Consider the following 24,885-nt stretch of genomic DNA (forward strand, 5'->3'; position numbering starts at 1 on the left):
ATGACGTCAGGATACAACAAGACCAAGTTGAGGGATTCTCAGGACCGAGTGAAGTTTGTAGGGAATCTGAATCATACCGAGAAGAAAACTTGCAGTTTGAAAATCTCTCAAGTCCGGACAGAGGACAATGGCATCTACGGGGCAAGACTTTTTGCTTCACATTCTCGCCCAACTCAGCAAAATAAGTGGTTTCTCAAAGCTACAATTCATGTTGCTGGTAAGAATTTAATCAAGAGGTTTTTCTTCCCTCCTCATCCCTGACAAAATTTGTCCTTTCAATGGTTTAGTGCAGCAAGATTTGAACTGAAAGTCTTCTGGAATGATGCTAAGGGAGTGTTGCTATCCTGGAAAGGGAAATCTAGAAACAGGGAAAGTGGATCTTCCCTTTGAGCATGAAAGCTGAGCCATTTCCACACATCCTAAAGGGAGGGCCCACTCACCAAACGTTGCTGGATTTCCCCCTCCCCTCCACACATTTCCAATTTTGACACAGTTGCAGGCTGTTTGGCTTCTGTTTTCTTGGTGCCTTTTCTGAGAACGCACTTTCCCGTAGTCCCCGAAAAGGCGCCAACAAAACGGAAGCCAAACAGCCTCCTTCCTTTTTGAAATTGGAGATGTGTGGAGTGAAGGGGAAAAGCTGGCAGCATTCAGTGAGCGGGCTGTCCTCTTAAGGAAGTGTGGAAACGTCCCAGATCAGCATCAGGATACGATTGGTAGATGAGCAACAGTACGTACCGTAGGCTAGTAGTTTGAGAACATGGATAGAGATGCTTTCGTCTAGCAGATGACCATCTTTCTTACTATTAAAGGAGGACTTCACAATATGTCTTGTTTTTGCAGGAGCATCTTTCCAACCCACCCCTTCCCCTTTACTACATGCAGTGTCTGGAATCTTGCCTCGTGTTCTTGTTCATGTTGCAACCTTTTCTCTTTTACTGCTGTTGCATCTTTAACATGCAAAAGCTGAGCAAGTAAAACTAGCAGAGATAAAAAAAACCTCTCCTGCTGAAATTTTGCAATGTTGTGACTCAGAGCAGGAGGAGTAGCAAAAAACAGCCACAACCAATTTCATAAAAAGTCACAGTGCAGGATAATGGAAAATGTATGATACATCCGTACATGATACAGTCAAGATCTCCATAGACACTGGGCTTGAAGTTCCAATAGTCTTCAGATGGGACATGCCTAATATGGGAAGTAGATGGCTATTATCAATAGACATGTGTGGCATGTTATTGAGCTACAAATAATTCATTCTGGACACTGACAATGCAATCCTAAGCACAATGTGACATACCACTATGGCGGGGAGGGGAGGGGAACCTCATATCCTTGATCCTACAATGTGCAGAAAATCCTCAGAGTTCTGGAGGGCCTTCTCTTGGCTTTACAGCTAGGATTGCTGCTTGTCAAACTGTGCTTTGCATACATGACAAGCGGTGTGCTTTGGTAGTACTTCCCTTTTAACTGTAATTCTACTACCAACAACGTTCTAGCAATGTTATCTTCATACGTGGAGAGAATTATGTGTTTGTGTGGTCGGTCACTGGAGAATGGAAAATCACCGCCATCCATTTTCTTGATTGTAGTTGATTCCTGGAATCCCAACACAGTCAATGGAGAAATTGACTAGGCCAGATTTCCATGTTGTTATGGTCTGGTCTATTTCATTCCCAAATCATGCAGAAAATGCCCTGGAATGGCATTGCTAAGTGGGAGAAGTCCATAAAGAAATGGTTACATGGATACTTATAGGGGTGCAAACTTATCTTTTAGGCATTGAATTATTAACAAAAACAGTCATCTAAAATTCCAGAGTTTCCCAGGCCACACAGAGATGTCTGTACCATCTAAGCATTATCCCATCGGCTAGATAGAAAAATGTCTCCTGATGCCTGCTGTACTCTGGACATCTCTTCTCAGGACTAGTTCCCTTTTTTCTGTGTATGTCTTAAAGCCCTATAAACGACCTGCAAAACATGTAGCTGTATTCCCTGCTCTTCCTATCCTAACACGTGTCATCAGGGAAAATGTGTGGGCTGGGTCAGCACGTTGGGTTCTAGCTGCTGATTTCCAGATGTGTGGCCAAAGCTTCTGAGTCCATGCAGGATCCGGCAGAAGAAGGCCCACATTTCAGGAAGGCCATCTTTGGAGATATGTTCCTAACTCTGCTTGAGTGTTTTCCCATTTATTTTTTTTTGGATGCAGAGTCACCTCCAGCTCCTATTATGGACATCAGCCCTAAGTCTATCCGAGAATCGCTGGTGAGAGTAACCTGCTCTGTAACGTACCATTGCCCCGATGATCCATTAAGACTGGTCATTAACTTAGAAAAGAATAATTTGCCTTCACAAACAACCACCAACACTAACAGAGTGATCCAAACAGTCGTGAGTTTTCGAGTGACTTGGGAGGACCACAGGAAGAATCTGTTCTGCTCACTGGAAAGACAGGATGGGCAAGAAATATCCAAGAGCACCCTGCCGCTGGATGTGAACTGTGAGTGTCCTGTATGAAGGGATCTTGGCGTGGTGGGTGGGGAGAGAGATGCTGAAAAAAAGATAATGCTCGGCCTGATTAAAAAATATAGCTAATCTGATGAGCCACAACACTAGATATCTGGATGCAGTAGGATGGCTTAGAGCAACACAGATATTTTCCAGTTGAATTCACACCCAAAGTACTTTGGTGGATCAACAAGTATAAAAGAGAAAAAGTATAAGTATAAAAGAGAAAAAACTAACCTATTAGGCATGTCTTGCACCAACATGATACAGTGTACAGAACGCGGTAAGGCAATTCCATTAATAAGAAGGTTTTTGATTTTCAGTGATTTCTTTCTGACTCCAAGACCTTGTGGTCTTGAAATTTGAGGATTTAGGGATGGGAAAGACAGATTATAATCGACCTAAATCCAAAGGATTTCAATCTTAGCCAATCTCTTGTAGCCATGGATTAGGTGCCATCAATATGCAGACGATATGCACTTCTATATCTTGTTACCCAAATCTGGTGATGCAATAGAAATCGTACGTCGGTGCTTGACAGCTCTTCTCAGTTGGCTGAAAGTAAACTAATTGAAAGTGAACTCGGATAAGATAGAAGTGATGCTGGTTGGTAAAGTGGAGATCTTGAAGGACGTTGTGCTTCCAATGTGTGATGGGGTTCAGTTGGCCCTGTGCCTCAAGTTAAGAGTCTAGGGGTTATACTAGATTCAGCAGTGCTTGTAGGGAAACGAGTTAATGCAGCTACAAAAAAGTCCTTTTCACAACTCAGTCTAGCCTGGAAGATAGTCCCCTACCTCAACAACAACATTCGATTTATATACTGCCTTTCAGGAGAACTTAATGCCTGTTGGGTTCCCATCAGTGGTTTACAAAGTGTGTTATTATTATCCTCACGGCAATCACCCTGTGAGGTGTGGGGGTGGGGTGTTGAGAGAGCTCTGAGAGAGCTGTAACTGACCCAGGGTCACCCAGCTGGCATCAAGTGGAAGAGTGGGGAATCAAACCTGGTTCTCCAGATTAGAGCCCTGCCGCTCTTAACCACTACACCAAACTGGCTCAACATGGCCAATCTGGCCACTTGGATTCATGCCACAGTAACACTGAGACTAGACTACTGTAATGCGCTCTATATAGGACTCCACTCAGCGTTGAATTGGAGACTCCAGCTGTTGCAGAATGCTACAGCTGGTTTCCGCAGTTACTGGGTTCCCATCAGTTATCGGGCTCAATTCAAGGTCATGCTTATCACATTCAAAGCCCTTCATGGCCTTAGCCCTTCAGATATGTGCGACTGCCTCTCTCCCTATATTCCATCATGGCAGCTCCATTAATCTGAACAGGGCCTTCTGCAATACTGCCCTGTAGTTGGGCAAAATCAACATCTACCCATGCAGGTGCTTTCTCTGTGGTAGCCCCCACCTGATGGAATGGCCTGCCTGAGGAGATCAGGAAAGCTCCCACTCTCCTGGCATCCCACAAAGTATGCAAAACTGAATTATTCAAGAGGGCTTTCTACTCAAATTATAGGGCTGTGTCATAAGAAATATCTTAGAGAGGCATTGGTAGGGACAGGGACTATATGCTATGCTACTGAATACTGTCTGCTGATGCAGATGTGCACCACTGGGAAGTTTTCATGCTGTTAAACATGCTATGGAAATTAGCTATGCTTTGCTTCAAATAGTTTTCATCCATGTACTCAGCTTTATGCTTGTTTAAATTTTTTCTGCTGCCATTCCCTATTGTATCTGTTTCTGTGAATTTCTTGACTGTTGTTCATTATTGTACTTTGCTCAAGGGATGTCCTAGATGATTATTTTGTATTGCAGTTGCACAATGTAATTCTCCTTGGATCTCAGTGAGAAAGGCAAACTATAAACAAACAAACTGAGAAGTGTCCTGAGAAGTGACACTTGATCATCAGTTACTTCTCATAGGTCCAACAAGGCACACATACTCCTCAACATATCTGAAGGGCACCACATTTCTGTCCCCTTCTGCAGTGGGGATATAAGTCTCCGCTTTCCCTGAAGTCAAGCCGAAAGGCATGGAATTGACTTGTATGCGGCCATCCACACCTCCCTAAAACTCGATATTAAAATCTTTACTTTGATATCCAGATATTTAACCCCCTATACAATATTCCCACCCATGCCAAAGCATAAAGAATAAAAAAGGAACTTCCCCCTGCATATTTTCAAACCAGTGATTCATTGATCATGAGCTGGACTTTAAAAAAAAAATAAAAGAGGAAAGAGGGGAAAGGAGGGGAGGGGGAGGGGCCGACTAGACCAGAGTAGCCGTTCACCATGCAGGGGGCTGGCAGGGAGCGGGAGAGGAGGGAGGTGTGCGGAACACCCAAAAATGGAACAAGGAGTGTGCAAGGGGAAACAGCCTACTGCAAAGCGGATTTTTTAAATCAAATGGGTTATAACAATCCCAGGAAAGCTGGGGGAAAGCCACATAGGGGCCGAAGTGAGAACTCATGGTGGCAAATCTGCAGCAGATGGTCACGAAAAACACTGCAGTATGGGAACTGAACCAGCAAAACTGACCCATGCAGACTCGGCTTCAAATTAAACCTTGGAAGTCACAACCAGGGGAAGATCAGGCTAGTGCTTGAAATTATTTTAAAAGGACAAGGCTCAGAGTTTTTGAAAGTGGTATGCAGATACTATATATGAATGTAGATCCAGAGGAGTTAGCCGTGTTAGTCTGTAGTAGCAAAATCAAAAAGAGTCCAGTAGCACCTTTAAGACTAACCAATTTTATTTTATTGTAGCATAAGCTTTCGAAAGCTTATGCTACAATAAAATAAAATTGGTTAGTCTTAAAGGTGCTACTGGACTCTTTTTATATATGAATGCAGTCTATAAGACAAGAACTGAGTTGGTGCTATATTCATCACGCATGACTGACAAGGAAGAATTGAGATCTATGAGGCTTTTATTGCCCTCATCACCAGCTTAGTTGCATTTGACAATATATTTTTTGCAGTGTATCTGATTTCCTTTTTTTCTCCTTGCGATTGTTTATTTCAGATCCTCCCAAAGGTGTTCAGTTGAAAGCTTTCTCTAGAACAAATATTCGAGAGGGAGAGAAACTCTCTCTGGAATGTACGATCAAGAGCAGTAACCCCAATGTTTCTGAATATTGTTGGTACAAGGATGGTCTACTGATGTATGAATGTCAGAATCGCAACAAAATCGAATTTGTAACCAAAGGAGAACAGCATTCTGGAACTTACAAATGCGGGGCTAAGAACAGCGTTGGGATGGAAATGTCTGAAGAACTCAGAATAGATGTCCAGTGTGAGTTGATTTATTGAAAGGATACAAGAGATGGAATGTGTTGAATATGAGAATCAACATACACCAGGAGATCTCTGTTAAGGTTTCTGAGGCCAGCCTCTTTCATTTTCCAGTCCCTCTCAAGGTTTTACATCCTATATCACACCCCAAAGTGGCTTTTCCTTCAGACTACAATCTTCCTCGCTGTACAAACTTCTCAATATTGACAGCAAAACAAACAGCTGCAGCATTTAATCAAATGGAAGAAGCTTTCCCCCCCCCACAGGTGTGCCATCCAAAAATAAAAAAGAGGGTGCTTTTTTACATTTGAATCTATAGAGCTTTTTTTCCCTGGGGGGTCACATTGGTACAGAGTAGTAGTACCTCTTTATGAAGTATTGGTACCACTTTATGGACTACGGGCACTTCTTCGGTATTTGGGACTTGGGGAGAACATCACATGTATAAGAAATCTAAATGATATCCCTCCCTGCATGGTTTGCAATCTCCAAATCTGCTGCCTTGTCCTGTCAGTTGGTAGAGCCAGTCCTGCTATTGGCCACTAATCGTTTGAACACATCATTTTTTCCTTTTGTCCAGCTTCTGTCCTCTTCTGTCCCTCAATGGACACAGAGCTCTATGGCCTTGCATGAAATGACAGCAAGTACTTGAATTGAGATTCCTAACTTCAGCATGTATCTCTCTCCCTCAGATCCGCCTAAGAAGGTTCAAGTCAATGGGTTACCACCACAGGGGAATATCAAGGAAGGAGCAAGAATGGACTTGTGGTGCTCTTCTAAAGGAAATCCACCAGTCACTCATTATGAATGGTATAAAGATCAAGACGCTGATGTGTTCAGAACTGGCCAACAGCTGCAATTTGATTCGCTTGAGTTCAGAAATGCCGGTACCTATTATTGTGTAGCCAACAACAGTCTTGGTCATTTGCGATCATCCTCAGTCACGCTGGATGTTCTCTGTAAGTAGCAACAGATTCAAGAAGGGGAGTGTGCATGAATGTGAAAGGTGGGGTTGTCAAAGAGTGGGAGACTCCACCTGATGGTTGATCCTGTCAGGCAGTGGCTTACTAAAAGTTGCAACTCAGACGATCTCTTGCAATTAGACATGAGTCCATTGGTTTCAAAAGACTTTACTGAATATAAACAACCCTTATAGTCCACTATCCAAGAATCAATATCTTGGCCGGTACACGAGTATTGTTACGAATGACAGGCAAAGGTTAAGGTACAGAATAGCCCAACACTGCAGGCCCCATCCTCCCCCCACAGTTCTCAAAACAAACGGCTTGAGGCTGAGAAAGTGAAGGTTTCCCAAGGCTGGTGAGGTTGTAGTCATAACATTCTTCTTCTCTGAGATAACTGCTGCTGCTGGCCATCTGCAAAGGAAACATCTAAAACACTGACAGGATTAAAATGGAGTCTCTTTGGTTTGAAAGTACAGAAATAAAGTCAGACTCTGACAGATCCCTCACCGCAGCCTGTGTGATGCTCAAAGGAAGCAGATCACTTAGGTGGACCAGCGAAGTGGGAAGTAACTTGTGTCGCCAGCTCCAAGTTGAGTAATTCCTGGAGATTTGGGGGTGGGAGGGGGGGTTGAAACCTGGAGAAGGCAGGGCTTGGGAAGGGAAAGGAACGCAGCATGGTATAATTCCATACCTCCAAAGCAGCCATTTTGGAGTGCGTAGAACTGTATGCATGTAAAAATTTGACTGAATTTACTTGATTCATTGGATAATTTATTTTGAGGGTGGACTGTTTGTCGGCCCCTGAGGAAGTGATCCAATCATGAAACAAGCCGATTAATAACTGCCGGCCACTTGTAGGGCCAAGGAGATCCCTTTGGGGACTCCCGTTCTGTCTTCATTGTTCCACCTGTTAAACAAGAGACTAAAATCAATAATTGTAAGAAACAACATTCGGGAAAACACGTGAACCATATTATCTACTCTCCGTACCTCACGCGGGAGGAGGGAAGAGGAACAGCGTTCCTTGACAGTGTTTCCTCGTTTCAACTTTGTTCAACATCTCCCGTGTTCTGTTGAAACTTATCATTTTTAAGTGATTATCTTTTCAGAGACTATGGACTATGAACACTGAGAGGGGATTTATGGCTATACGGTCTTACCAGTTGTTTAATGAAAGGTGCTTGATTTTGGGAAATAGATATTTTTGTATTGACTGCATTGGTTTAAGAGAGTTTCATTGTTAAAACATATTTCTGAAAATGGTTACACTGTATCTTTAAGTATTTTTACCTCCCGTGAACCTATATTGTGTGCACTGGTGGTTTGTTTGTTTGGCAGTGCCTCTCTATTGAGTATTGTTAACCCCTTGGAGGCTGGCAACCCTTGAAGTAATTGTGCAGCTTGTCCTGCCTAGCTATTGAACGTACTTCTGCTGTTATCTGTACTTGCCATAGGTGTGGTAAAGTATGAAGCATGGTGTGGGATGTATCATGCCCACCAACAGGTTGATGTAGTCATTGCCTTTGCTTGGAAAAGCAACTTTTCTAGGGGAGCAACACAATAAAAGCATCCTGTGTGCCTGGTTTTCCAGGAGTACAGGAGATACTTGAGAAAAAAGAAAACTCCTGCTTACTGGACTGTTGATGAAGTGTGTTTGGTTACAGACATTTTTCCCCCAAAAACTGATATGACATGAACTGTGGATAGTTAGCATAGGGTGTAGATCAAAAGAACCACTTAGATTCTTATGACAGCATCTATTTCCAAGCATTGTCCTCCTTTCCCTGTGTATGAAGTCTCTGTTATTGTCCATGTTCAGTGCATACACTAGGATTGTTAGGCCCAGGCTGGCAACCAGTGGGAGTCGGGGGCAGGAACTTGGGGCAGGGAAGTGTCACGAGCATGATGATGTCACTTCCAGGTCTTCCTGGTGGGTAGCTCTAGGTTTCCCCCAAAGTGACATCGTCATGCCGTTGCTGGTTTTTAAACCCCCTCCCCCCACAGGCCCTGCCACTTACAGCAGTGGTAGGCAACAGGATCTCAGGGCAGGAGACCCTCCACCCACAAAGGGAGTTTGGCAGCCCTGTACATAACTCTTGAAGCTTACAGCGTAAGGCAATTTGTCCACTTAGGAAAGTAGGCCTGTATCCAAGCCCGGCGCCACCATTGAAGCAGTGAGGTGGGGGCCGTGGGGCCAGAGGGGGTGCTGGAGGGGGTGCTGGGGGTGGAGGCATGCGCCACAGAGCTGGCATGCCTGGCCTGTTGCTGCTACAGCCAGCCAGCCCTGCGCTGCTGCTGCCACCACCACACGTCCCCAGGTGGGCGCAGCAGCCACGGGCCAGGGATAGCAGGCGGCTGGGGCAGCGTATGGAGTGCAGGCAGCCTCCTCGCACTGCCCCAGCCACCCACCGGCAAATGGCCCCAGCTTTACTGCGTGATGATGTCATCACGTGAAGACATCATCACACAGTCCGGGGCATCATGGGAGGGTGGCCACAGGCACCAGAAACCCTGGCGCCGGCGGTGCCTGTATCCTACCATTGCCCAGAAAAGGCTCCTCCAACCTAAAATGCCTCTTTCCAACTTTTAATGGCTCTTCCTCCCTCATAAGAACCATTTTCTCCATTGGAAAATTCCTTAGGTTGAAGAAAGGCTTCAAACTCGCTGAGCAGAGTGCTAGGATACAAACTCAGTTTGTTCCTACTGATAGTAGCTGTATTGTACTAGGTGGAGGTCTTTCCCTCCCCTGCTTTTTGAGTTCCTTTCAGCTAGAGATGCTGGGAACTGATCCCTGTAATTATTGCGAGCAAAACATGGCCTGAGGACTGCTGCTAAGTTTTGCCCTTAGCTATGGTGCAATTAGCAATCGTTTTTCTGAAATGGACATAAATATGGAATAGAAACGCAAATCTAAAGCTTGACCGGGTATGGAGAATATTGAAGATTGGGGGGGGGGGTCATCTAGTTCATATCAGCCAGCCAATACAGAAAATATAAACCCCATTTTTTCCTGTCTGACTTAGGGCACTGATATCCTACATTTCCTATGTACAGAATCTACTCTGTGGCTTAAAAAAAAAAGTTGAAAGTATTTTGGGAGTACACTCTGATTTTACATTTTAAAAGTGGGACTAACACTTTAACACATGGTGAAACAAGAGATATGGCATTGTTGTGGTGCTATAGCAATCACGTGTAATTGGATTATCCGGCATGGACAGGCCAGTCCAGTTGCAAATTATTGTTATGGTACAACAACAGTGTAATATCCAATGATGATGTGCTCCGGGCTGCTGCTCCCAGATGATGCCATAGTCCATGGTAATAAAAGCTGCTGAGAGGTACAAGTAAATTAAGAGTCTTGCACTGCCTCTGTCTTTCAACCTGTGGAGGTTGTCAGTCAAGAGCTACCAAACATGACTGAGGGCCAAGCTACACATGACGAAAGACACTTGCCTGGCAAGTGGATTGAGTGGAGGGCAAGTGAACAGGGAGAAATACACTTGCCATTCAAGTGTCATTTGTCACTTGTAGCTTGGCCCAGAGTCACCCGACACACAAAACTGCCTTATACTGAATCAAACCATTGATCCATCCATGTCAGTATTGTCTACTCTAGCTGGCAGCTGCTATCCAGGGTCTCAGGAAGAGGTGTTTCACATCACCTAATACCTGGTCCATTTAACTGAAAATGGAGGGGCTCGAAACTGCTTCCCAAACTGAGTATCATCAGTATAACTCAGCAATGATGGGACTTTATTTTCTGCCATTTGCTCGAGCAAGTTCTCCAGTAAGAAGAGATTTCCCACCAGCTGATGGTTTGGTTAATTGTTGGGCATGAATGGCAGCTTTTCAGAGTATGTTCTTATGTGTTTTTGTGCTCTGGATTTTTGTCTTGGGTGAGTAACTGTTTTAATGATTTTATCTTGGTCTCTGAAGAGGCGGCATATACTTTTTCTAAAGAAACACGGCCCTTTCTTTCAAGGCAGTAATAGGAACTGATGCACAACAGTGACTATTTTTGTTGAATCTTTACAGTGTCTGGTGGTTCTTCAGTTATATCTGTTTACTATAACATCTTCACTGTCAGCATTCTCCATAAAGAAAAAACTCTGATCTGATTTTCCAGATGCGCCAAAAGATGTCCGTCTTGCCATTGAAAACCCCCAGCTGCCCATAAAGGAGGAAGACACAGTCAGGTTAAACTGTTCGTTCAGTCACAGTAACCCCAGCACTGGTATCCAGTACAAATGGTATAAGGATAACTCATTTAAGTCAAAGAAAGGAAACCTGTGGCTCTTCGCTGCAAAATTAAAAGATGCTGGTGGTGATTACAGATGTGAAGCATGCAATACTGTAAAATGTATTTCGTCTCCATCAGTCACTGTGGATATACACTGTGAGTAATGCCATTTAATGTACTCGTTGGAATCCCCAAAACACCTTTCACTGGTAAACACAAAATGTTCACAGAGGGAGGGAGAGAACAAGAGGAAAGTGCATTGGTTCCATGGAGCTCAGCTGTGTAAGTGTCCAAGTCTTGCTACTCCTCTTCTTATTATGCATGTCATAGATCCAGAGGAGTTAGCCGTGTTAGTCTGTAGTTGCAAAATAGTAAACAGTCCAGTAGTACCTTTCAGACTAACCAACTTAATTGTAGCATAAGCTTTTGAAAGCCACAGCTCTCTTCGTCAGATGCATCATCAGCTTTCGAGAACCACAGCTCTCTTCATCAGATTGTTATATATGGTAAGTGCAGGGAATCACAGCCTGAGCACATGGCACAGCAAGGGTTGCTATTAACAGCACTAGACCACTCGTAGGTAGGTAGCATAGTGTCGGTGTTAAATGTTTCATATCATTGCATTTCATAAAGTACATGGGATGTGAATTGTGGACTATTGTCAACTACAACTTACACATCAAATGATTTTGGGGAACTTGTAGAAGCCGATGAAAATGTGAGAAAAAAGTATTTACAGTTTGCATTAAACGGGTGAGCATGCTTAGGGCAGGGCTCTTGAATGAAATGTCGAGGTCTCTTCCTGAGTTCTACAATCTGGATTTCCAAAGTAAAACCAGAACGTAGTAGCTCCACAATGGGAACATTTTTTTCTAAATTCACATGCCTGGTTAGGTCCAGTATCGTCCTTAAGTATTTTGTTTGCATTCTCTCTTCTTGCAGTTGCCCCCCAAAGAGGTAAAAGTCATCCAAAACCCAGGAACTCAGATTTACGAAGGCAAACATGTTCTCTTAGGATGTGAAGTGGTCAAGGCGAACCCTGCAGTCTCCAGCTACAGATGGTACAAAGATGGGGAACTGCAGAAGTCGGATCCTATATCTGCCGATCTGACCTTCTCTGCTGTCACTCCAGCACATTCTGGGAGATACTGGTGTGAGGCCACAAACAGTGTGGCTACTTCTCGTTCCCAAGAAATTATGCTGAATGTCTATTGTGAGTAAAAGAATGAAAGAAGCTTGAGAATATGCTGAGAGTCTGATTTCTTTATTTCTAGGAGTCTCTCCTCCTCTAACCTACAGTTGAGTACAAACAAAAGTTTTTGTGTCCCTAAACTGGTGGTAGTCACCAATGGTATATGCTTGGTCCAAATGGCATGAAGAATGGGTATGGGGCTTCACCCTTGAAATGAAAGCTCTGTATGAACAAATGAGGTGTAATGGTTAAACTATTGAACTAGGAAAGGGAGACCTGGGTTCAGCTCCCATACCATGGGCCAATCACTAGATCTCAGTCTAGCCTACCTCACAAGGTTGCTGTGAGGATAAAATGGGGAAGGGAAAAACCATTGATTTCCGTTGCCATGATTAACGCAGGACATCAAAATAGATGTTTCATAATGGAAGAATTAAGAATTTTTCTTCAGAAGAAGGAATCAGGTCTAATTCAAACAAACAGTAGATGGAATGGCAAAAGGGTTGAAGTATTGCACTCATGAGGAAATCCATGATGGCTTTTTCATAAAATAAAAAAAATTCTGCATGCAGAAAATAGTAACAACAACAACCGATTGATATATCACCCTTCGAGACAGCTTAATGGCCGTTTCCACACACGTTGAATAATGCACTTTCAATGCACTTTAGTTATCCTTTAGAAGTGGATTTTTTGTTCCACACATGGAAAATCAGTTATAAATGTTCACTAAAGCGTATTGAAAGTGGATTATCCAACGTGTGTGGAAGCAGCCAATGTCCACTCAGAGCAGTTTACAAAGTGTGTTATTATTATCCTCATGACAATCACCCTTTGAGGTGGGTGGGGCTGAGAGAGCTCTGAGAAGCTGTGACTGACCCAAGGTCTGGCTTCACGCGGAGAAATGGGGAATCAAACTTGGTTCTCCAGATGAAAGTCCCACTGCTCCTAACCACTACACTAAACTGGTTCCCAGTAGATTATGTTAAAATTCCTCCCTGTCATATTTCCATGTCCTGGGGAGATCGATCTCCTGAGATTCGAGTGAGTGCTATCCTGGGACTCAGGTTTGTACAAGATCCATTATCCCATGGGGCAGGGTCATGGCTCAGTGGTACTGCATCTGTTTTGCATGCAGAAAGCCCCAGTTTCAACCCATGGCATCTTCAGTAAAAAAAGAAGAAGAATTAGTAGGTGATGTGAAAATCCTCTACCTGAGAGCCAAGCTACAAGTGACTCCTGACACAGGTTAGACACTTGTCAGCTTCCCTCAAGTTTTGATGGGAAATGTAGGCGTCCTGGTCTTGCAGCTGTAACGGAGAGCCAAGCTGTAAAACCAGGATGCCTACATTTCCCATCAAACCTTGAGGGAAGCTGACAAGTGTCCAACCTGTGTAAGGCGTCACTTGTAGCTTGGCTCTGAGACCCCGGAGAGCTACTGCTGGTCTGAGTAGACAACACGGATCGTTATGGACTGATGGTGTTACTAAGCAGAGGGCAGATTTTTGTATTCATGTAACTCCCCTTCTCATGTTGACTCCATCCTGCCTGAATTGCAATGGTGCTGAGACCCTCCAAGGCCAAATGATGGATTGTGCTGAATGGCTGTTTCTCTTCTTCCTGGCAGATGGACCCCGCAATGTTCTCCTGTCTCTGGAGAGGCAAGCGACAGTGACAGAGGGAATGGATGTCACGCTGCTTTGTGCTGCTGACGCCAACCCCCCTCCGACTTATTTTGAGTTGTACAGAGATGATGAAAAGAAGCTGGAGAAACCAGACCGAATCCTGATCCTCCGAAAGGTTGAGATCGAAGATTCGGGGGACTATCACTGCATAGCCTACAACAAAGTCTCCGGGGCAGAGTCACAAACCTTCACCCTCTCTGTGTCCTGTGAGTAGTTAACAGCATCGAGTCCTGAATTCTGCACTGAGAGCAGATCCACAAGTGACAAAAGGCACAGATTGGACACTTGTCAGCTTCCCTCAAGTTTTGATGGGAAATGTAGGCAGCTTGGCAGAATGCTGGATAAGTGACAGTTGAAAAGTCCATTGGACAGCAGTCGGAGAGCGAAGCTGCGAGACCAGGATGCCTACATTTCCCATCAAAACTTGAGGGAAGCTGACAAGTGTCCAATCTGTGCCTTTTGTCACTTGTGGTTCTGCTCTCAGATATTGGCACGGCTGCTGGATAAGCATTCTTCGGAATGCCAGTTGCTTGCTGGAGTCAACTCTGGTTTGATTTGCATAAAACCGAAGTCGCTTTCAGAGCCAGTGCTTGCAAACTTGTTCTTCTTGTGTCATGTAGACAGCAGAACTACAAAGTTGAAACATGGACTGAAAGGCCTTGGTGTCATTCTAAGCTTCATCATCATTTTGGGGATGCTCATCTTTGCTCTGAAGACATGGTAAGCAGTATCCTTTCTATTTCTCTCTCTCTCTGTTTGTGAATGGGGGAAATGTTTATCTAGCGAGATCTTTACTTTCCCAAGGATTCTCTGTTCTGCTGGCCTCCTTGACTTTAAGTTATCACTGTGAAAAACCATTGGGTTAGAGCCTGCAGATTCGTTCCATAGATGGCAGCGCTTCCCCCTGATGCAATGAGACTTCCCTGGTAGAAGAGGCCTCTTGCATCCGAAGAAGACTCCTTGTGACTGGGAGAAGTGCTCACCATCCTATGTCCTGTTTTAAGCAGTTCACATGATGGCTGTGCCCTGCATCAAAGAAATAATGGCTCCCAGACTCATCTGGGGAACTGAGTTGTGGGCAATGTGGGGGGAGGTGAGCGGGGAAGCGGCATGGCGGCCGCCATGTTGTGGAGGGGCGGGGAGTGTCCAGGGGCCAGGTGACTCGGCCCAGGCACATCCGGTGTGGGCCCCTGGTCGGATAGCTGATCCCCGCCCCTCAGTACTTGGCCCATGGCGGCATCCCGCCCAGCCCTCCCTTTTGTCACAACTTTGGAGTGAGCAGGCTGCAGATTGGGGCATTGGGCACCGATCCATTTAGGGTGAAACAGGACCCTCAGGCTCAGTTTCCCTATTATGGGGATCCCCATAAGGGGTCTGAGGAGTGAGGAATGGCCGGTGCATGCCCAGATGGGGGCTGTCAGTCCGCCTCTCTCCCAGATGACAGGGGATGATTTACACAGGGGTGTACACCCACCTGGCATCCCACTGACTGTCATCCCATGGTCCCCCCCCCCTCAGCAGGGGTCTGAGGGTGTGTGTGGTTCATTGGCTTGGCAGGCGGGTCAGCCGATGCTCGGATCTGTGCCCTATGAGCGCCTTTGCTCCCTGAGCTGTAATCTCAATAAAGTTGTGGCCTCTTTACCTCCAGCACTGTGTCCGTGTGTTTCTTGTTGCCGTGCCCCCTCCCCGCTCTCCTCCCTTCCACTTAGCACTCGCCTGCAACTCCTATGCTCTTTGAACTGCAGGCTCTGGGAGACCCGAGTTTGAATCCTCACTCTGCCATAGAAACTCACTGGACAGGTCACACACTCTTGGCCTAACCTACCATGCAAGGTTGTTGTGAGGGAAAAAATGAAGGAGAGGAAAATGATGCAGATTCCTTTTGGGGAAAGGGTGCAGTATAACTGAAGTAAATAAATACATTAAAGTTGGACACTTGACTCCCAGATCAAGCTCCACCTCACCTCATGACACTCTTTTGCAGGGGCATTGGGTGGGGTCCTGTGGACCTTTTCTACTAATGGAGGCACTTTTCATTGGAGGGAAAGAGTGCTTGGAATTTCTCACAAGTCACTGTGAGGCTTTTCTTTTTCAACCCTCACAGGAAGAAAAGGAGCAGTTCAGGAACTCCCAGGACAGAGCGATCTGGCTCATTTTTTGTGAGGAAGGTGAATCATCATGTGGCGTGGACTCCAGTTACAGCTTGGAGGGGGAGCTGCTGTGCTGGTTGACAAGTAACAGAGCAGGCACTGGCTTCCTAGGGTTGCCAACTCTGTCTCGGGAAATTCCTGGAGACCTGGGATCATTGCAAGGGGAGGGTCAAGTTTGGGGAGGGGACAAAGCTCAGTGGAGATGTGACTAGAGGTGGGCACGATCTGAATTATGATTTCAACCCCCCCCCCCCCGTGATTTTGGCATTTTTGCCATCGTGACTCAGCTAATCGGTTCCATCCACGGCAACTGATCCAGCAGTTTGGAGTTTGCTTGTTCGGGACTTGATCGGATGGGTCAGTTTCTGTTTGGAATTGCAGACACTCTGGCGCCTGTAATTAATTCCTGGGGCAACGGAGTCAGGGAAATGAGCTGTGTTTGCCCTCCTTCTGTCGCCCTCGAAACACGAATGGAAGCCCAGCTTTCCTTGATTATCAGGCTTCCTTCCAAACATGGAGCAGCAACCCAGGGGAGGGCGGGGGAAGGGGGTGGGCACAAAGGAAAGGCAAAAGGCAGCACGGGAGGCTGGGAGGCCGCCAGTGCCATTCGCCTTTCCCCAGGACAAGGGGCACATGGGCAAGCCGGTCACCACTTGTCCTGGGGAAAGGCAAAAGGCAGTGCGGGTGGCTGGGATGCCGCCTACACCGTTCGCATTTCCCCAGGACAAGGGGTGCGTGGGCAAGCTGGCCGCCCCTTGTCCTGGGGAAAGGCAAAAGGCAAAAGGCAGTGCGGGTGGCTGGAAGGCCATCTGCGCTGTTCGCCTTTCCCCGGGACAAGGGGCGAGCGGGCAAGCTGACTGCCCCTTGTCTTGCGGGGCAGGTGAACAGTGCAAGCAGCCTCTGAGCCACTCATGCTGCCACCAGCTCCGCAGCGCACCGGGACAGCCGGCTTGCTGTGTGGATGGGGGAGACTCAGGAGCGTGCGCGCGCAAGAGCCTGACTACGGTTGCCCTGGGTGCTGGCCTCCCCGATTCCCGATTGCGGACCGGAAACGAGAGTTGATCGTTTAGAATCGGTGGCCTGCATTCGGCAGCAGCCCAGATCCACGAACGGCTGAATCGGAATTTTTTTTTTTTGGATCGGGCCCATGTCTAGATGTGACATTATTCTATTTCTCCTATATTCTATGATATACCATAGAGTCTGCCTTCTAAAGCTGCCATTTCCTCCAAGACAACTGCTCTCTGTAGTCTGGAGATCAGCTGTAATTCCAGGAGAACACCAGGCCCTACCTTGAGCTTGGTAACCCTACTGAGTTCTCTCACTGGTAATAGCCGTATTAATTTGTTGAGGTCCACCACATTTAGACAGGCTTTTTCTCCTACCAAACCCTAAAGAAGAGCTGGATTGTAGACAATACAGCAGGGCCAACTTTTCCCTGCACACCAACCTCCTCCTTCTGATACCCTCCCTCCTCTATGTCTGCTAAAAGGACAGGAGTCCAACCTTTCTGATAGTCAGGCAAACAAGGCCAGCGGTTTCTCTGGATGCAATAAATTGGGACCTCTTACGCAAGAGAGTAAACTTCTTGTTGCATGACATCTTAGGCCAAGCCAGAAGTTCCAAGCCGCAACAGAGCCAATGAAGGAGCTGTCAACCCCAGTGGATTCCTGAATGAGGGTGCAGAAGAAGCAGTCAGTTATGCCATGCTTCGCTTCCCCCGTGGTGGTTCTGAGGAGGAAGATGATTATTCCAGGTACAGTGAAGAGGACACTGCTGTGCCAATGGAGAGGCGACTGAGAGAAGGCTGAGAGACAGGGCTGCCAGGTCCCCATATCTTCCTAGTGGGAGGGGGAAACCTGGCACTCACCTTTTTCTTTCTCTTCATGTGGGAAGTGATGGCATCACACAGGCCCGGGAATGTGCGCGCACTTTGCACTGGGCCAATTTGGGCTCTGAACGGTCCTGATTTGGCCCGTTTGGGGCTCAAACCAGCCCAATGCAAAGCACAGGAATGCTCCCGGGATGGTAGGATGCCATCACTTCTGGGAAGTGACATTATCATGCAGACCTGAGGGCGTGGGCACTTCACACCGGGTCAATTTGGGTCCCAAATGGGCCTAATTTGGACTATTTGGAGTCCAAAACAGCCTGGTGTGAAGCACAGGTGAGTGCCTGGGGAGGCCTGTTTCCCTGCCTTTCCCCTCTGCTGGCCAGGTGAGTGGTGGGAGTGGGGGTGGAGATGGGAGCAAGGGATCCCCCACCCACAGTGGGGGATCTGGCAGCCCTACTGAGAGACAATACGGAATAGTTGGTGAGTTGGCAAGATGCCAACAGAGAATAGAATACTTTAGCAAGTGCGCTTGTCAAAATTCCCTCTTCCATCGAAGTATTCAAGTTGCAGAAACCAGTGTGAATGAAAAGGTAGAGTGTAGAATTATGACTTGAGTGACCTAAGTTCCAGTCTTCACAGAACCCATGATGTTTGATGATTGCTGGATAAATTTAGGCTTCTCTCTCTCACACACAAGTCTACGGGACCCAAATCTTGCTCTACCTCTGCCTGTGACTCCAGAGAACTGCTGCCAGTCCACATTGACAATGCTTACCTTGATAGAGCGCAGGTCTGACTCAGGGCCAAGCTACAAGTGATGAATGACACTTGAACGGCAAGTGGATTGAGTGGAGGGCAAGTGAACAGGGAGAAATACACTTGCCGTTCAAGTGTCATTTGTCACTTGTAGCTCGGCCCTCAGAGCCAAACTACAAGTGATGCCTGACACTAGTTGGATACTTGTCAGCTTCCCTCAAGTTTTGATGGGAAATGTAGGCGTCCTGGTCTTGCAGCTTGGCTCTCTGACTTCTGTCCAATGGACTTTTCAACTGTAACTTGTCCAATATTCCGCCAAGCTGCCTACATTTCCCATCAAAACATGAGGGAAACTGACAAGTGTCCAACTAGTGTCAGGCGTCACTCGTAATTTGGCCCTCCGTATAAGCAGATTCTTGTGTTTGTGTGTGTTCAATATGAAATTAAAAGGGGGCTATGAATGTTTAAATTCATACAAACTCTTCTTCCCTCCCATGGTGACTTTCTAATCAGAATATGATTCCTTACAGGGTCACTGCTCCAAGACTTGCACTGGATCCCTCAAAAGAAGAAGTGGTCTACAGTGTGATAAAGAAACCTGGGCTCCTTTCAAAGGTACATGTTAAACTTAAGCCAGAGTTCTCTGGGTTGCAACACAGAATCCTTACCACATTACTCACTGTTTCCTCCTCTCTTTGTGTTAGATGGACATGGAAAAAGACCAATGCATGGGGAAGGGGTGGGTGGTTGACTGCAAAGGGTTCCAATTATCAGTGTAGTCTAGACACACACTTCTGGTTCTACACTGAAATCAGTTGCCAACCTATTTTCCCATGCCAAACATAAATAATTCATGCCTAGAGACATAAAGGTTAGAACGGTGCTTTTATTTGCATCCATACAGTGTCATGACTAGAGATGGGCACGAACAGCAATACGAACTAAAAAAAGCCACAAACAGCCCAATCAGCTGTTCGCGAACAAACTGTTCATGAGGCCCCATTCTAAACGAAAAGGTGGTTGTTGCAAGACTCATTCGTTGCTGTTCGTCAAGCCAGACAGTCTGGCACCTGCAATCAATTCCCTTGACAACCGGAGGCAGGGAGGGACTGCCTGAACTCTGTCTGAACTCCTGCTGTTGCCCTAGAAACCCCAATCTAAGCCCAATTTAGCTTGATGGGCAGGTCTTCCTTTCAAGTGTGGAGCCCCAAATTTGTTACAAGGAAGCAAAGAGCAGGGGGGAGGGGGGGCTCCCAGCTCTGGTTTTGCAGACAGTGAGGGAGAGACAGTTGCTGTTGGCATTTTGAGAGAGAGAGAGACAGGCAGGGAGAGTGCATTGGAGCTTGAAATTTCTTTGTGTGTGGTGGGATAGGGATCTACCTCTTTAAGTTCCAGGGCTGCTGCCAGCCTCTGGGCCAAGCTATTATTTATTACTGGTACCTTTCCTGCTGCCTGCTCAGGTAAGGTTTCTGGGAGTGGTGTGGTAGGGCTCTACCCCTTCAGGCTCCAGGGCTGCTGGGGCCAAGCTATTATTTATTATTGGTACATTTCCTGCTGCCTGCTCAGGTAGGGTTTCTGGGAGTGGTGTGGTAGGGATCTTGATGGCTGGAGGAGAGCCTGCTGGCCACCACAAACAACGAACATGTTCGTGAACAGGTCATGTTCGTCAATGTTCATTGTTTGTTGTTTGTTGATGGCAACGAACAACGAACACCATGTTCGTTTTTTTCTCTCTGTGCCCATGTCTAGTCATGACCAGTGGCGATTTTTGGTTAAGTATTGGAAGATTGGGCCATCTGTCTTAATCTTTTTCTTAACTCTGTGGTTGATGGAGCTGTAAATTGGATGTTGGAGGAAAATGAGGCAGGACAAGCTGTAGCTGCATATTTCTTTGGGGCTGTGTTTTGTGGCGGTGTGGCAGACTTGGAAGTCCTAGATTCAAGTCTTTGTTCAGCTGAAAAGCATATTTAAGTGATTTTGGGCCACACATTGCTCCTCAGCCAAATCAGTGTTTTTGTGAGGATAAAAGGGAGAAAGAGAGAACAAACTACACTGATCTCAGTTCTCCTGAAGAAGTGTGAGGTGAAAAAATGGCAGAGAATTATGCTGCTAGAGATAGGCGGGTTCTTTGGGTTATGGTCCGGCAACTTTCGCAAGAATTTTGCTTTTAAAAACAAATCTCTTATTGGTCGGCTGTAGCCCAGAGTGTATCGGACAGCCGGTTGTATGCCTGTATGGCTACAGTGAAACATATAGAAGGCTAGCATTCAGAGCTCAAGAGAATTAGATTAATTGTGGAATGGAGAGCTTCAAAATGATAAGCAATTTTTTATTTTTTGTCTTGAATTCCAGTGTAAAGCAGCCAGGCATACGGAGCCCTTTTTGTTGTGACTCAGTTTCCTCTTTTCTGATGCCATCTTATCAATTTACATGAAAGCTTCATCCTTAAAATAAAAACCATTTGTCTAAATATGATAAAAATATGTTTCCTTTTCACGGCCCAGATAGAATCTCTACAGAGCGTAGCAGCCCCAGGGACCTCAGCTAGTTACAGCTTCTTCCGAACTGGCCGTCTTATTTTTGTCTTCTTTTTGGCCTCCCTGTGCCTTTATCAGCATCATGGAAAGCAAAAATGCAACAGATGATGGTGTTTCAGACAATGATAGAAGGGAATATTGTCTCTCTAGTGCAGCTTTCAAAGCTGTTGGAATAAACAGAAACCATGGAGACAAAAATAAAAACCAGAATCACATATGCATTAACTAGTCCACAGTCTTTCAATCTAGAAAATATTTATCTTTCCCAAAGATGAAGCATCAGCAGAAACTAGTGAACAGCAAAAAATAGCTGTAGGGGCATGAGAAATTGAACTTCCAGTTTTTCTCAGCCCAGAATCCAAGTTGCTAGCCCATCTGGTAAAAAGCCATTTCTGTCAAGTAGGGTTACCAACAAACTATAGGGAAAGAAATTGTCCTGCCCCTTTAACTGAGTCTTAATGGGATCTTATTTACCAAGTGATATTATTTACCTCCGGTATGAAAAGCATGAGCTGCACAGTTCAGCACATTAAGAAACGCAAGACATTATTTTTCTCCAGGTTGTTAATAAACCGAGTTTTAAGGCTCTGGCTGTAGTTCCAAGCTCAAGTAAGTGTGTTCCTCCCTGTCAAATTTTCTCCCATGCAGATGAAAATGCTAAATGTTCTTCAAGAAGGTTCTGGGTGAACAAATATTTTGGGACTGATTAGCAAGTATTTGGTATGTTGCATCTATCTTTGGCCTCTGAAAGATGTTGCAACATTTAGCTAGCATATAGTTGCAGCTGTGATTCTGACAACGTATGACGGACAGCAGTCAACAACTGGCAATATCTGTTAGCTGATATAGCACAACAGTATCCCTAATGTAATGGTCCACATTTTATTGATTTGTTTATTTAAATAATTGTGTCTGTCATGCTCTTCTGTCTGCAATAAGGACCCTGAAGGCAAATTACAAGTTGAATCAGTAATTGTTAAATGAAAATAAAACCAATCTGCTGGCTAGCCATCAGCCCCTCTTAACCACACCACAAAAACCAACTATATAAAAATCTTCATTGCTTAAAACCAGCATCTGATGAATTCAGTCCCATTAAACCGGATTAGAAAGCAGCTCAATCACTAGCCATCTTGGACATTTTAACCCTGAAGAAAAAAGGGGGCAAATTTGTTTCACAACAGCTTTGTCAGGGAGATCTTCCAAATTCTTTTTAGTATCATTCTCATGCACTGAATGATACCGTATCTTTTCCCTTTGCACCCTTTGCCCTTTCCCCCCTTCATTTTTACCTTGGTGCGTGGCCCCTATTCTTTTACATTTTAATCCTGCTCATCTTCCAAGGAAATTGGTGCAGTGTTTTTTTTAGCTTCACAACCATCTTGGAAGGTAGGTTAGGCTGAGAATGTGTCACTGGCTCACAGTCACCCAGCAGTTTTCATACTAGAAAGAGGATTTTCCCAAGTCTGTCCAACCACCTAATCATTACCCATATTCGGGTGGATCAACCAATTGGCATGCAACAGCAGTCAGTTTTTGACAGTATTTCACATGAACATTGGAAGATATTTGACTACTGCTCTTCAAGGTGATATAGGACAATGTCTGACAAATAGTGCCCCCAAATCAAATGTAAAGTTTTGAAAGTCTGGAGAATTTTGCAATTTTACAAACCTTCATTTCCACTTCAACTGGATGTTTGTTCGAATTCATCATCGTTCATTTAACACAACAGAACTCCTGAACGCTATTTTGTTTGTTTTTGTTCTGGCTCTCTGCTTTTTGCTGTCTATTTAGGTTTATAGAGTACTCATGTTGTAAGTTTTAATTTGCTTTTTATGAATACCGTGTACACCGTTTGTTCATATAGTACACATATAATGTTACTTACTGCTACACAAGTGATGTCGAAAAATTTGGTATGAAAAATGGCTTGAAAATAGAGCATCGTGATTTCAGTTTGCATAAGAAAGAAGCAAGTACAAAGTGGGGATTAGGGGCATCAAAAATCGGGAATGAGAAACCTGAAATCAGCCCTAGACTCGAAATGGGATTTTTGCAAAAGGGAGAGGAGATATTTTCACCTGTCTAAACTTCTGTGTTCTTCTGCCCTAGGGAGACACCAAGCATGACTATGAGAATGTGGTAGCCCCGAAAGAAGAGGAGCTGCATTACTCCTCCCTGGTGAACCTGGCCCCACGGCCCCGCCCCACCTGCAGAGACTCAGAGACGGACTCGGAATCAGAGGACAGCATCCAGTATGCGGCTCTCAAGCACTGACCCTCTCGAAAACAAACGAAAGCAGAAAAGCTTCTGAATGAACTCCTGGATCTATATTGCAGCTTGCTTTCCGCAGCCCAGGATCAGACTGGTTGGGAGGGTAGAGGAGGAGGGAGGAACTTCCTAGACAGGGTGACAATCCAGGCTGAATCAGCCAGAATGGGAGCGGTAGAATGCGGGCATGTGTTTGGGCAGCAGAGGCAATCGACGTCCTGCCTCTCAACACAATTTAGTGATGGAGACATTTCCCGCATCGTGCCTTTCCTATATGAAATTGTTGGCAAGAACTGCTTATACCTCCCCTATCTTGATACCCTCCAGAGCAGCGATTCGCAAATTGTGTCAGGGGTTCACCTTGAGAGGGGCTGGAAAAAGAAAGCCTATAAATTAGATGCATCCACCACTCTATGTGGCTCGGTACTGGCAGCTCTTATGCATCAGTGACCCACCCCCCTTGCCTATATGTGAGCAGTTACATCATCCCAAGGGAGGAAGGATACATGAGGATTCTCTTGCATGACAAGACACAGGCATGGGGGAATCCTATAAGCATTCCCATTGCCCAGAAAGCACCAGTCCCATCCATGAGCCATGACTGGTTGGGCTTCTGAGATCTGACAAGAGGGTGGGACTAAAAGAAGCAATATTAATTGGCTATCAGACCATTGGAAAGAGGATGAAGAAGAGTAACCAATTTGGCAACCATACTTGCACCTCACTGAGTAGAAAAGGAAAAGCTTTCTCTGACATGAAGCAATGGCAAAATATAGATCTTGCCAATTTCTATTCATCACCCCTTTCAAGCAGAAAGCCCCCATCTAGTAAAAATCAGAGCAATAGAATTTAGGCTGGAGTCAGGACAGAACCTGGTAGACTGTGGGCCAAGCTACAAGTGACGAATGACACTTGAACGGCAACTGTGTTTCTCTCTGTTCACTTGCCCTCCACTCAATCCACTTGCCGTTCAAGTGTCATTCGTCATGTGTAGCTTGGCCCTGAGGCACAAGGAGTTAGATCTCGGTGTGCCGAGGGAGATAAGGATGGAGACTGATAGCGAATTAGCTTTACCAGGCTGCCTTAGAAGTGTACTAGCTTTTCAGGAGGACTAGTTATGCACCAATATACAGTTTTACTTGCTGGACCAGTAAAATAATGGACAATGGGGCTCCTGCGATCTTGCATCTTACAGCATTTTTTTTAGCATTCTGTGTTACGGCAGAATGCTTCTTGTCCGCACGACAGATTTCCAGCTGTTTTCCCGCAGTTTTGCAGAGCTATATTTTGGCTATATGCGGTCTGCTTTCAAGAGTGGGCCAGGAGACTCAGGAAGGGCTAGAGCTCAACAACAAAACCACAAACTATAATAAGAGCATTGTGTTGTTATTTGATTGTATCAGTCTCAGTTTTGCCCTGGAACTTCCCAGTA

General features: G+C 45.5%; 1 protein-coding gene across 1 annotated transcript; it reads left to right on the forward strand.

The window, feature by feature from the left end:
* Nucleotides 1–24,885, forward strand: LOC129342944 (B-cell receptor CD22-like). Its single transcript, XM_054998900.1, has 11 exons — nt 1–217; nt 5,549–5,818; nt 6,510–6,704; nt 10,912–10,976; nt 11,968–12,238; nt 13,845–14,108; nt 14,523–14,622; nt 16,007–16,070; nt 17,660–17,808; nt 19,173–19,257; nt 23,295–24,885. Exons 1-11 carry the CDS (start codon nt 1–3, stop codon nt 23,457–23,459), a joined length of 1,845 nt encoding a protein of 614 aa, XP_054854875.1. The 3' UTR covers nt 23,460–24,885.

The sequence above is a fragment of the Eublepharis macularius genome, chromosome 15, assembly GCF_028583425.1.
Source record: "Eublepharis macularius isolate TG4126 chromosome 15, MPM_Emac_v1.0, whole genome shotgun sequence".
Classification (NCBI taxonomy): domain Eukaryota; kingdom Metazoa; phylum Chordata; class Lepidosauria; order Squamata; family Eublepharidae; genus Eublepharis; species Eublepharis macularius.

Excerpts from the sequence above, each read along its gene's own strand:
- LOC129342944 (XM_054998900.1), top strand. The coding sequence starts at position 1 with ATGACGTCAGGATACAACAAGACCAAGTTGAGGGATTCTCAGGACCGA. Across the intron at positions 14,109-14,522 it reads CTTCACCCTCTCTGTGTCCT|ACAGCAGAACTACAAAGTTG; the intron begins GTGAGTAGTTAA and ends TGTGTCATGTAG. Across the intron at positions 17,809-19,172 it reads GAGGAAGATGATTATTCCAG|GGTCACTGCTCCAAGACTTG; the intron begins GTACAGTGAAGA and ends GATTCCTTACAG.